The sequence below is a fragment of the Chiloscyllium plagiosum genome, unplaced genomic scaffold (genome assembly GCF_037043375.1).
Source record: "Chiloscyllium plagiosum isolate Xiang-an unplaced genomic scaffold, Cpla_swu_hap1 HiC_scaffold_9, whole genome shotgun sequence".
In the NCBI taxonomy this organism is placed as follows: domain Eukaryota; kingdom Metazoa; phylum Chordata; class Chondrichthyes; order Orectolobiformes; family Hemiscylliidae; genus Chiloscyllium; species Chiloscyllium plagiosum.
The window spans coordinates 4,289,379-4,303,460 of NW_028270147.1; the positions used below are offsets into that span (position 1 = coordinate 4,289,379).

General features: G+C 47.5%; 1 protein-coding gene across 2 annotated transcripts in view; it reads left to right on the plus strand.

The window, feature by feature from the left end:
• col24a1 (collagen type XXIV alpha 1) overlaps positions 1-14,082 on the plus strand; it is a 454,588-nt gene that overhangs the window by 313,581 nt on the left and 126,925 nt on the right. For both annotated transcript variants that reach the window (XM_043698575.2, XM_043698577.2), the window contains 5 exons: positions 2,655-2,708; positions 8,502-8,555; positions 9,983-10,036; positions 10,748-10,792; positions 10,890-10,934. In XM_043698575.2, the coding sequence (XP_043554510.2) occupies positions 2,655-2,708; positions 8,502-8,555; positions 9,983-10,036; positions 10,748-10,792; positions 10,890-10,934 (252 nt within the window). The remainder of the gene's footprint in view (positions 1-2,654; positions 2,709-8,501; positions 8,556-9,982; positions 10,037-10,747; positions 10,793-10,889; positions 10,935-14,082) is intronic.

Sequence of the window (14,082 nt, forward strand, 5' to 3'; positions counted from 1 at the left end):
CTCCATCTGCCATCACTCTGCCCAACTTTGTGACTGCTCTATATCCTGCTATATCCTTTGACAACATTCCTCACTATCCACAACTCCACTATTTTATGGTCGTCTGCAATCAGACCACTGACATTTTCATTCAAATTGTTTATATAAATTATAAACAACAGAGTGCCAGCACTGATGCTTGCAGAACACCACTGGTCACAGATCTTCAGTCAGAGAAAACTCCCCTCCACAGCGACCCTCTGTCTTCTTGATCAGGCCAACTTTGTATCCACTGTGGACCCCAGCTGAGTTAATCTTTAGCATATCACGTTGGAACCTGTCAAATGCTTTAGTATAGTCCATGTAGACAACATCTAACTGCCCACCCTCACCAATCACTTTCTTAAAAAAAACACAATCAAGATCTCCCTTGCATAACGCCATGTTGATTACCCGTAAAAAGTCAGTACTTCTGCAAATGCAAGTATATCCTGTCCCTAAGAATCTTCTCCAATAATTTCCCTAGCACCGATGTAAGGCTCACCAGCCTTTAATTTCCTGGATTATCCCGATTTCTCTTCTTAAAGAAAGGAACAACGTGTTCATTCTCCCATCTTCTGGAACTTTGCCTGTGGCTAAAGAGTATATAAAGAGTCCATTCTATTGTAGTCATTGGGATGATATCTTTGAGCATTTGATTGCTGAGGTGGAGGGTTAGCAGCCTCAGTATTTTACCATGAGCACTATTTGAATGACCAATGCACGGCATGTGATTCCTCTCATTGTTTGGTTTAAGGAGGAAACCAAAGGAAATGCAGAGCAGGCGTTATGGTTACCCAGCTTATAAATTCTGTTTTTGAAAAATGTGGATGAGGGAGACCATCACAAACAAACACCAAAGCAATTGTTTGCAATTGAATGTAGCAACTGTCAAAGTGTACAGAGCAATAAACATTAACAGTTAACTGCAGAACAATGTGTTTATTAGGGCACAGAACCAATTTAATGAGAACGCTCTGTGATTCCAGTGTTTATCCAAGAGTCGATGCATTTGTATTAAAAAATGAATGATTAGAATCTACTCTGATTTTTATGGGTATTAGCCTCTGGGATTCTAAGCTTCTCATGTGAGTGTGAGTGACAGGATCTATCACAGCATCAGGACTAAGACAATGGGCCAAATGGCCTCTTCGTACATCGTAACGTTCTCTGATTTTTACTTTTTTTAGTTAAGGTGGTGTTTATTTATTACAAGTATTGTCCATCTCTAGTTGCCCCTTGTGCAGCTGAGTGACTCAATTGGCCACTTCAGTGGGAAGTTAAGATCCAACCATGTTGGAGTGAATCTGGAGACATGTTGATATTCGGTGGGGTGTGGGTGCCACTGGCTGGGCCAGCATTTATCGGCTGTCCCTAATTGCCCCTTGAGAAGCTGCTGGTGAGCTGCCTTCTGACGCTGCTTCAGTCCATGTGCCGTTGGACCACGGTGCATCATCTCAGAATGCAGGGTCTCAAATTTAGGACGCAGATGAGGAGGAATTCTTTACTGCAGTGCTGTTGACGCTGGGCCGTTAAGTATTTTCAAAACTGAAAATAATAGATTTTGAAACCATAAGAAAATTGAGGGTTGTGAGGGGAAGGACAGGAAAGTGGAGTTTGAGGATGATCAAATCGGCCGTGACCTCATTGAATAGCAGAGCAGACTCGATGGGCTGAATGGCCTGTTTCTGTTTCGACATCCTGTTGTCTTATGGATTTATAAAAGCTCCATGAATCCAAAAAGGTGGAGATTGGGTCGAAAATTGGAAACAAGTCAGGAAGGGCTGTTTCCCATCGGGCTCCACATAGGTAAGAGGGTCAATGCTGCTGTGACTCTAAGGTCATTGGTCTGGGGATGTGGGTTTTAAACTCTCCATGGCAAAGGCTGGGATTTCCATTTAATTCATAAATCTGATTATAAATCTGATGATCATAACATCTATCATCATCCATCCTGAAAAGCCCAATCATTTGTGGGCGGCACGGTGGCACAGTGGTTAGCACTGCTGCCTCACAGCGCCTGAGACACGGGTTCAATTCCCGCCTCAGGCGACTGACTGTGTGGAGTTTGCACGTTCTCCCCGTGTCTGCGTGGGTTTCCTCCGGGTGCTCCGGTTTCCTCCCACAGTCCAAAGATGTGCAGGTTAGGTGAATTGGCCATGCTAAATTGCCCGTAGTGTTAGGTAAGGAGTAAATGTAGAGGTATGGGTGGGTTGCGCTTCGGCAGGGCGGTGTGGACTTGTTGGGCCGAAGGGCCTGTTTCCACACTGTAAGTAATCTAATCTAATCTAATTTGGGTCGCCAATGTCCTTTAAGGAAGGAAATCTACAGTCCTGACCCGGTCTGGACTACTTGTGACTCCAGACCCACAGCAGTGGTGTTGACGCCAAACTGTTTTGGATGAATTGGTAACAAATTCCATGTGGGCTACAAAACAATGAAGACAATGAAATTCCGCTCTCTTTCTCTGGCATCATTTTGAGGAGATGTGTTTGGTTTTCACAATATCTATTGGTTGGGTTCAGCCAGCAGCTCTGAAATGCACCAAAATAAAACACCCAACCAATAAACTCACTCCTGCCAAACTGGCAAATCAAGGCTGACATTAATCCCCTTGTTGTTGTTTCCTTTGACAGGGCTACATGGGACCTCCAGGTTTACCCGGTCCTGTCGGAGAACAGGGACAGCGAGTGAGTAAATCTTTCTTACACTAAAGTAACCGAAATTCTCAGCTTAAATCTCATTTCAGTTCAGCTCCACTCTCCCGCAGTGAGTGGAATAATGAAGCGGGTGAGAAGGCAGTCAGTTCCTGCTCCTGATCGTCAAGTTGCTCCATTGTCTGTGTGAATCTCAAGGCTCCATAGTCGATGATGCCCTCCAACACATCTCCTCTAATTCTCGCACCTCTGCCCTTGAACCTCACCCCTAGATTAGAGTGGTGCTGGAAAAGCACAGCAGGTCAGGCAGCAACCGAGGAGCAGGGAAATCGACATTTCGGGCAAAAGCCCTTCATCAGGAATAGAGGCAGGGTGCCTGCAGGGTGGAGAGATAAATGAGAGGATGGTGGGGGTGGAGAGAAAGTAGCATAGAGTACAATAGGTGAATGGGGGTGGGGATGGAGGTGATAGGTCAGAGGGGAGGGTGGGGGAAGGTAGCAAAGAGTAAATGGGTGAATGGGGATGGGGATGGAGGTGATAGGTCAGAGGGGAGGGTGGGGGAAGGTAGCAAAGAGTAAATGGGTGAATGGGGATGGGGATGAAGGTGATAGGTCAGGGAGGAGGGTGGAGTGGATAGGTGGGAAGGAAGATGCTCCTGCCCCATTGAACCCCATCCCTCCAATCGCAACAAGGACAGAACCCCCTGGTCCTCACCTTCCACCCCAACAACCTCACATCATCCTCTGTCACTTCCACCATCTACAAACAGACTCCATCACCAGAGATATATTTCCCTCCCCACCCATATCTGCACTCCGTAAAGACCTTTCCTCCCTTGTCAGGTCCATGCCCCCCACCCTCCCGTCCTGGCACCTTCCCCTGCCACCGCAGGAAGTGCAAAACCTGCGCCCACACCTCCCCCCTCACCTCCACCCAGGGCCCCACAAGATCCTTCCACATCCAGCAGAGATTTACCTGCAATTCTACACACGTCATCCACTTTGTCCGTTGCTCCTGATGTGGTCTCCTCTACATCGGGGAGACAGGACGCCAACTTGTGAACTGTTTCAGAGAACATCTCTGGGACACCCACACCAACTAACCCCATAGCCCCGTGGCCGAACACTTCCGCTCCCCCTCCCACTTCGCCAAGGACATGCAGGTCCTGGGCCTCTTCCACCGCCAAACCCTAACCACCCAACACCTGAAGGAAGAACACCTCATATTCTGCCTTGGAACCCTCCAACCACATGGGATTAATGTGGATTTCCCCACTTTCCTCATTTCCCCTCCCCCCACCTTATCCCAGATCCAACCTTCCAACTCAGCATTGCCCTCTTGATCTGTCCATCTCCCCTCCCACCTATCTGCTCCACCCTCTTCTCCAACCTATCACCATCATCCCCACCTTCATCTACCTATCACATTCTCAGCTATCATCCCTCCAGCCTCACCACCCTCCCATTTATCTCTCAGCCCACCAGCCACAAACCTCATTCCTGATTATGCCCGAAACGTCAACTCTTCTGCTCCTCGGATGCTGCCTGGCCTGCTGTGTTTTTCCAGCACCACATTTTTCAACTCTGGTACTCCAGCATCTGCAGTCCTCACTTTCTCCTAGTTGATCTTAACCTACTGCGAATCCTCTTGCAAGGATGCCTCCCTTGAAGAAGCTCTCCTCCTCCCTCTGCAAGGATCTCAGTGAGTCCCTCTCTCACTGCATCCCCCCAGGTCATCTCCACTACGGGCAATTTACGTTGGCCAATTCACCTGACCTGCACATTTTTGGACTGTGGGAGGAAACCAGAGCACCCGGAGGAAACCCACACGGACAATGATCAAACTCCACACAGACAGTTGCCTGAGGCTGGAATTGAACCCGGGTCTCTGGCGCTGTGAGGCAGCAGTGCTAACCACTGTGCCACCGTGCCTTACTTTTGGCTCATTTCCCTTAATAACTTAATTTATCCATCTCAATTTAAAACTAACAACTGATTCAGTATCCACGGCTGTTTGTGGAAGAGAGTGCCAAACTTTTCTCACTGTGTGTGTGTAAGTGCTTCCTAACATCTCTCCTGAATGCTCTGGCCCTAATTCTCAGACAATGCCCTTGGCTCTAGAATCCCCAACCAGTGGGAATAGTTTATTTCTATTTATCCTGCCTTTTCCTGTTTATATCTTGAAGACTTTAATCAGGTCACCCTTAACCTTCTACATCCTACAGAAAACAGGCCTCATTTGTATAATCTCTCCTCACTTAACCCTTGAACCCAAGCTACCTCAGTCAGTGAAATAATGCAGCAGTCAATGATTCATGAGCACTTGAGTGATTGATAGAAGCTGCTGGTTCTTAGATCAGTGTCATCAATGGAACAGTCTGTGTCAACTCAAATTTATCAAATTTATTACAGTCTGAAAATAAGGGGCAAGCCATTCAGGTCTGAGATGAGGAAGAATTTCTTCACTCAGTGAGTTGTGAATTTGTGGAATTCTCTGCCACAGCGAGTTATTGGGGCCAAATTATTAGATATATTCAAGAGGGAGCTGGACATGATGCTTGCGGCTAAAGGGATCAAGGGGCATGGGGAAAGGGTGGGAATGGGACACTTAAGATTGTATGATCAGCCAAGATCTTATTGAATGGTGGAGCAGGCTTGAAGGGCTGATTGGCCTACTCCTGCACTGATTTTCTGTGTTTCTATCAGGCCCCATTTTAACTCAGTGAGGCCCCTGCTAAATTAGGAGATAATGAGGATTGCAGAAGCTGGAGAGTCAGAGTTAATAAGGTGTGGCACTGGAAAAATCACAACAGGTCAGACAGCGTCCGAGGAGCAGGAGAGTTGACGTTTTGGGCACACATCGCTTTTTAAAACTTTTAATTCTGGGATGAATGCAGGCTTTGGTTTTCCTGTTAAAGAGAGATCCATGGTGATGTTTTAGACTTGGATTCTTCAATTGGCTTGATGGTCCAAGTTGCTGAGCTATCTAACTCATTGGCCTCCGGTCATTCTCAAAAGGCCCAAACATGGGGAACACCTTTCACTTTATGGAGAGAGTCAGAAATAACGGCAGGTAGTGCCTGTCCTGCCCTTGGCTGGTTCCCCTCCCACCAGGGACCACGATGCTATCTGCAACTCACCTAGATTAGATTCCCTACAGTGTGGAAACAGGCCCTTTGGCCCAACAAGTCCACACCGACCCTCCGAAGAGTAACCCACCCAGACCTATTTCCTAACACTATGGGCAATTTAGCATGGCCAATCCACCCTAACCTGCACATCTTTGGTCTGTGGGAGGAAACCGGAGCACCCGGAGGAAACCCACGCAGACAGAGGGAGAATGTGTAAACTCCACACAGACAGTCACCCAAGGCTGGAATCGAACCTAGTTCTATGAGGCAGCAGTGCTAACCACTGAGCCACCATGTCGCCCCTGGGACTAGGAGAGCTGGTTATCTGTCTCCTCTGGGAGCTGGAGGATTTTACAAGTATCATAGAGAATCTGGTGACAATAATGCCTCCAGCACAATCAATCCCAACCTCTTTAAGGTGAAGGATTGTATCCCTTTAACGTTGAGATGGGAGGACAGGCAGCATCCGAGGAGCAGGAAAGTCGACATTTCAGGCAAAGGCCTTCCATCAGGAAGGCATTCCTGGCGAAGGGCTTTTGCCTGAAACGTCAATTTTCCTGCTCCTCAGATGCTGCCTGACCTGCTGTGCTTTTCCAGCACTACTCTAAGCTTGACTCTAATCTCCAGCATCTACAGTATCCACTTTCGCCTCATCCCTTTTACCTTGTCTGGACATCCCCGCTCTGCTTTGCTGGACAGTGGTCCCATATAGGGGACATCTTCCTGACAAATTTGCAAAGCATTGTGGGAATGTGCGTCTCAGAAAGATGCTATTCTGTCCCTCATCTGTGGAGCAGTCATGTATGGTCTCCCATTCCTACTTTTTGACTGTAATCCAATGGGTTCCTCACCTTCATCCAGGTCATGACTGATCTTTCTCAGCACCATTTTCCCAGACTATCCCTTGATGTCTCATATCACTCGAAAGATATTGGTGTCTGCCTTGAATGTACCACGGGATTGAGTGTTTAGAGCCCTCTGGGGCATCACCCTCTGAGTGAAGGCATTCCTTTCCACCTCTGTCCTAAACAGCCCCTTCTTTGGAGAAAAGAAAAACTGGAAGATGCTGGAAATCCAGAACAAAGGCAGAAATTGCTGGAGAAACTCAGCAAAGTCTGGTGGCATCTGTGGAGAGAGTAAGCAGAGTTCTTGATTTAGGTGCAGTTTCAGGTTCACAACCAATCTGAGGAAGGGTCACTGGACCTGAAATGTTAACTCTGCTTTCTCTCACCCTGCTGAGATTTTCCAGCAATTTCCGTCTTTGTTCCCTCCTTCTGAGTTTCTGTCTGCAGCTTCAAGTCAGGATGGTAGCCAGTCAAACATTGGGCAGGCTGACCTCAATCTCATGTCACAGAATGCAGGAGGAGGCCATTCAGCCCATGGTGCCTGTACCAGCCCTCTGAGCATGTGAACTCAGTGCCAATCTCCTGTCTTTTCTCTCATAACTCTGCCCACTGTTTCTATTTAAACTACCCATCTTGTACCTTCCAGCCCTGGATACCTAACCAGGTGTAATTGTTATATCTCACCAGGTGTTGCTTCTTTTGTAAAATGATTTAAAACTGTGCCATTTGATTCTTGATCAGTTTATGGTGGGGTTGGGGGGGGGGCGGGTGCTGTTTCTCCCAGTAAACGCTATCTCACTCCCTCGTGATTTTAAAAATGTCTGTCAAATCTCTTCTCTGCCTTGTCCTCTCCAGAGAGAACAGTCCCAACTTCTCTGATCGATCCTCATCGCTGAAGTATCTTTCCAGGAGGCATAAAGAAAGTTTTGCTCAGGAAACGTACAGGTTCATGGAGCCTGTTCCTGTGCTCTTCCTCCCAGTTTATGATCCTCCCATGTTTTGTATTATCTGCACAATTTGGAAATTTTAATAGTCTTGCGATAATGCCTCTAGGCCGCCATCTCTCCTTATTTACTGTATACTTTCCTCTTGCATTCATCCTCCCAGAATGCATCACCTCACACATGCCTGGACTAAACTCCATCTGCCAGTTCTCTGCCTAACTTTTCAATGAATCCATATCCTGCTGTATCCTTTGTCAATCTTCCTCAATATCCACAACTCCATCAACTTTAGTGTTGTCTGCAAACTTACCAGAGAGAAAGTGAGGGCTGCAGATGCTGGAGATCAGAGCTGAAAATGTGTTGCTGGAAAAGCGCAGCAGGTCAGGCAGCATCCAAGGAGCAGGAGAATCGACGTTTCGAGCATAAGACAGTTTCCTGAAGAAGGGCTTATGCCCGAAAGGTCGATTCTCCTGTTCCTTGGATGCTGCCTGACCTGCTGCGCTTTTCCAGCAACACATTTTCAGCTGCAAACTTACCAATCAGACCATCCATATTTTTATCCAAACTGTTTATGTATATTACAAACAGCAGAGGTCCCAGCACTGATCTTTGTGGAATAGACCCCCAGTGAGAAAAACATCCCTCCACAACTACCCTCTGTCTTTATGACTGAGCCAATTTGTATCCAACTTACTAACTCCCTGTGGGTCCCATGGGGTTTGAATGTTGTTGAATGCTTTATTAAAGTCCATGTTGACAACATCCACTGCCTTAGCTTCATCAATCTCATTGTCACTTCCCCAAAAGAAAACTCAATCAAGTCCTCCCTGCACAAAGCCATGCTGACTATCCCTAATAAGTCCACTGTTCTCCAACTGAGAATCACTTGTCATTTGTTGTTGTCTAGGGTCTACCAGGACGGAGAGGATCACCAGGGTCACCAGGTGCCAAAGGGAGAAGGGTAAGTCAGATTGAAGACGGAGGAGCAATTCCTTTGTAACTCCGCCGTTGTCTAATCTCTCTGTTTGCCCCACTTTGGGAGAGTTTATAAGGTGCAGTGTTCTCTGAAGGCTGCAAGCCTGTTTCTGCTGGCAATTGGGTTGTTCTGATTTGTGAGGCATCAACAGCTTCCACTGCTTTGACAGCACAATGTATCCCTTCAGAAGAAGGAGGTGGGTGTGGTGCTGGATTAATTGTGAAATTTATAGGGACACTGTGCTGCCCAACTGTCAGGTCCACCTCTTGAGCTGTTGGGATGTGTTGGAGAGGCATGCAAGACACTAGATTTAACATCTGATCAGCTGCAGGAGTTGTCAGACAGGTTATATATTCACACATCAATCCAAGGTGGGACTCCATCCCAGATTTGTTTTCAGGGTTTGTGGCCTTCATTGCTGAATCCCCCACTGTCAACATCCTGGGGGTTACTGTTGACCAGAAAGTTGACTAGACTCACCACAAAAAATATAGTGGTCACAAGAGCAGGTCAGAGACTAGGAATCCTGCAGCGAGTAACTCACCTCCTGACTCCCCAAAGCCTGTCCCCCATCTACAGGGGCACAAGTCAGGAGTGTGATGGAATACTCCCCACTTGCCTGGATGAGGGCAGCTCCAACAACACTCAAGAAGCTTGACACCATCCAGCACAAAGAAGCTCACACTTCCACCAATCAGCACTGTCCCCTCCTACAGGATAAGTATCGGTTGTCCAGTTTATTTGCATCCTTGCAAATGGTCCTGATAAGGATGAGAAACATTGACAAAATGTGAAGTTTTTTCAACAATATTCAAGCTTCTCTGGTTCGGTGATGGTGTCGTAGACAGCTTCATAGTGAACTTTAAAAGAAAACACTTAGACCGAAAGTTTTTGAAACATTTCGATAATTAGGCCGGCCCTCAAAAACAAAGCTTAACTTGAGATGACTCCTCAACTACTCACAAATGAGTATATTTACCAGAATCGCCCGATGGTGATTCATCCATCCCAGGGAATCTGCTGCCTTTGTGAGAATCTGGATGCCAGAGTGATGCAGGTGGGAAAGATGATGAAAATAAACTTAACATTTAATAAAGGCCAGATACAATGGTGATGGCAAAGTGTGCCTATACAGAGCATCCAATCCAGAGCAGCCAATACAGAGCAGCCATTACAGAGCAGCCAATCCAGAGCAGCCAATACAGAGCAGCCAATCCAGAGCAGCCATTACAGAGCAGCCAATCCAGAACAGCCATTACAGAGCAGCATGTTCACCACAAGGACTTCGGCATTGCCTAATCTCATTGATAAGAATCACACAATCAATTGTTAAGAGCAGCTGCTGAGTTTACAATGTGGATCTCAGAAGAGACTGAACAGTTTTTAACAAGACACGTTTTCATTGTTGTTAGGGACCAAGAGGGCCGGATGGATCTCCAGGAGAACCAGGGCCCCAAGGTAACAAGGTAATTATTCACTTTCACTGAGTACAATTTGAGAATCAGTTTGGGTCCCTGAGCACACACTTTGCTGAAGTGCTCTGTGAACAAATCGAGTGGAAAACTGTTTGCTCATTTGGCACATATACTTCCAACAAAAACAATTTTGATGAACTGGTGAAGTCCAGTGTTTCCATCCAGGCCACTGCTATGTGGCTGCTGTCTGAATGTCCTCATTCTGTGCTCCTAACAACAGCCAGAGGCTGGACGTTCATGTTGCCATCGTGGAGTTAACGTACAATTCACAAGGTTAGCTGTGGGGCTGGACACACAATTGTCACAATGGCTGAAAGTCTCTCCATCACTCCACACAGAGTCCCTGCAGTGTGAAAGCAAGCCATTCAGACTACACCAGCTGAAGAGCATCCAACCTACCCCTCGTTACCCTGCATTTCCCATGGCTAACACACCTAAACTACACATCGCTGAACACTATCGGCAATTTAGCTTGGCCAATCCACCCTAACCTGCACATTTTTGGACTGTGGGAGGAAACCGGAGCACCCGGAGGAAACCCACACAGACACAGGGAGAATGTGCAAACTCCACACAGACAGTCGCCCAAGGCTGGAATGGAACCCGGGTCCCTGGTGCTGTGAGGCAGCAGTGCGAACCACTGTGCCATACCGGAAGTATTTGCTTATGATAACATTCCATAAAGATATGTTTGCTTTACAGGGAGAAAGAGGTGACCTGGGCAAAAAAGGTGAACCTGGAGTTATTGTAAGTGTGAAAGGATGATAAGATTTTGCAAAGAATCCCCCATTCCAGCCCCCGGCGGTCAACTCCAAATTCAACATCCGTTTTTTTTTAATTGCAGGGAAAAGCTGGGAATCCTGGAGAGCGGGGAGCACAGGGTCCCCTGGTGAGTATCACTCAGTGTTAAATCTCTTCATAAGAAGCAGAGAGACAGAGATTGCCATTTCTGTAGCCCCTTCAATAACTTCAGGAGACTCCCAGGTGTTTCACAGCCAGTGAAGAATGTTTGAATTATAGTCACTGCTGTCATGAATGGAGTATACACAGCAAGATCCCATAATCAGCAGTGTGATCATCACCAGGTGATGTGTTTTAGTGAGGCTGCCAGATGGGTAGGTATTGACACAAGACACAGTTGTGTTGCTTCTGTGTTCAGTTGTGCTTTTAAATTGTTTGCCTACAACAGAGAGATTAACAGAGCATTAACTTAATGTCAAATTTGAAAGATGGCACAGCTGACAGTGCAGCGCTCCTTCAATTCTGACCCTCCAACAGTGTGGTACTCCCTCGGCACTTACCCTCCGACAGTGCGGCACTCCCTCGGCACTTACCCTCCGACGGTGCGGCACTCCCTCGGCACTTACCCTCCGACAGTGCGGCACTCCCTCGGCACTTACCCTCCGACAGTGCGGCACTCCCTCGGCACTTACCCTCCGACAGTGCGGCACTCCCTCGGCACTTACCCTCCGACAGTGCGGCACTCCCTCGGCACTTACCCTCCGACAGTGCGGCACTCCCTCGGCACTGACCCTCCGGCAGTGCGGCACTCCCTCAGTACTGACCCTCCGGCAGTGCGGCACTCCCTCAGTACTGACCCTCTGGCAGTGCGGTTCCCCCTCAGTACTGACCCTCTGGCAGTGCGGTTCCCCCTCAGTACTGACCCTCTGGCAGTGCGGTTCCCCCTCAGTACTGACCCTCTGGCAGTGCGGTTCCCCCTCAGTACTGACCCTCTGGCAGTGCGGTTCCCCCTCAGTACTGACCCTCTGGCAGTGCGGTTCCCCCTCAGTACTGACCCTCTGGCAGTGCGGTTCCCCCTCAGTACTGACCCTCTGGCAGTGCGGTTCCCCCTCAGTACTGACCCACTGGCAGTGCGGTTCCCCCTCAGTACTGACCCTCTGGCAGTGCGGTTCCCCCTCAGTACTGACCCTCTGGCAGTGCGGTTCCCCCTCAGTACTGACCCTCTGGCAGTGCGGTTCCCCCTCAGTAATGACCCTCTGGCAGTGCGGTTCCCCCTCAGTATGACCCTCTGGCAGTGCGGTTCCCCCTCAGTAATCAACAGGACAAAGGGGAGTTAAAATTGGAAGTAGTAGAGGTTCCAAAAAGTCACAAGGAGGTGGATTGAGAAATGAAGTGATGTGGTTTCAAAAATAGCGGCAGGGGAGATGATGGCCGTGTGGTGTCCTTGCTGGGCTCGGGCTGTTGGTCTAGAGACTCCGATAATGTCCTGGGGTTCCAGGTTTGATTCCCACTAGAGACAATAGTGGAATTCGAAGTCAGTAAAAGCCTGGAATTTAAGTGTAATGATGACCATGAATCCATTGTTGACTGTCGGGTAAAACCCACCTGGTTCACTAATGCCCTTTAAGGAAGGAAACTGCCATCCTTACCTGGCCATGCCTCCATGTGGCTCCAGACCCACAGCAGTGAGGGAGACTCCTTCTGGGATGGGTTATAAATGCAGGTGTCTCCAGACACACCCTCCTCCCATGAATGAATAAAATAATCAGTGATGGGTGGTGTTGATCTCAGATCTGTCTGCAATGTGAAATTATAAACAAGTAGAGGAAGGAGCAGTAATTGTTTAATGCCTAAATGCTGTTCATCTTCAGGAATAGCCACCTTCCTCAATGAGGAGAGTGATGTGGCCTCTAAGCTGTCAGAGTTTCTCAGCGTGCCTGTTAGGAAAGCTGGTAGAGACTTAAGCATTCCTAACTCTACCATTGGGTATTTTCCAACCCATGATGGGTTAATGAAAGCAAGAGAGGACATGAAATGATCTTGTCAAATTAGGTTTAGGAGAATCCTAAGGCATTCTATAGATACGTTAAAAACAAGTGGATAACTGGGGAGAATGTAGAGCCACTCAAGGATAAAGGAGGGATCTTGTGCTTAGAGGCATAGGATGTGGGTGAGATCCTAAATGAGTACTTTATAACAGTATTCACCCAGGAGAAGGATATGGAGGATAGTGAGATTAGTGTGCAGCATGATAATATGCTGCAGGACTCTGAGATCAAGAAAGAAATGGTGTTGAGTGTCTTGAAGCGCATTAAGGTGGATAAGTCCCCAGGGCCTGATGGTATTTACCCCAGGTTGCTGAGAGAGGCAAGAGAGGAGATTGCTGGGGCCTTGACCAAGATCTTTGTATTCTCACTAGCCACGGGATAGGTCCCGGAGGATGGGACCTTGGCAAATGTTGTTCCTCTGTTCAAGAAGGGAAATGGGAATAATCCAGGGACCAATAATCTGCTGAGTCTCACATTGATTATTAGGAAGCTATTGGAGAGAAATCTTAGTGATAGGATTGACACACATTTGGAAGAGCATGATCTAATTAAGGAGAGTCAGCATGGCTTTATGTGGGGCAGGACATGTCTTACTAGCTTGGTTAAATTTTACAAGGAGGTGGCAAAGGTGATCGATGTCGGTAGAGCAGTAGATATTGTCTGCATGGATTTTAGTCAGGCTTTCCACAAGGTCCCTCATGGTAGGCTCATCCAGAAGATCAAGATGCATGGGATCCACAGTGACCTGGCCGTGTGGATTCAGAATTGGCTTGCTCATAGAAGGCAGAGGGTAGAGGTGGAAAAGTGTTTCCCAGGCTGGAGGTGCATGACTAGTGGGATCCACACTGAGACCTCTGTTGTTTGTGTTATATATAAATATCTTAGATGAAAATTGTTGGATGAGTTAGTAAGTTTGCAGGCGATACAAAGATCGGTGGAGTTGTGGATAGTGTAGAAGGTTGTAATATATAAATTACAGCAGGATATAAATCAGTGGCAGGTATGGGGGGAGAAATGGCAAATGGAGTATAATCTGGGTTAGTGTGAGGAGTTGCACTTTGGGAGATCAAATGTTATGGAAAAGTATAAAGTCAATGGCAGGAGCCTGAACAGCATTGATGTACAGAGGGATCTTGGGTTCAAGTCCATAGCTCCCTGAAAGTGACCACGCAGGTAGATCGGGTGGTAAAGAAGGCGTGTGGCATGCTTGTTTTTATTGGTCAAGGAATTGAGTACAAAAGTCAGGAT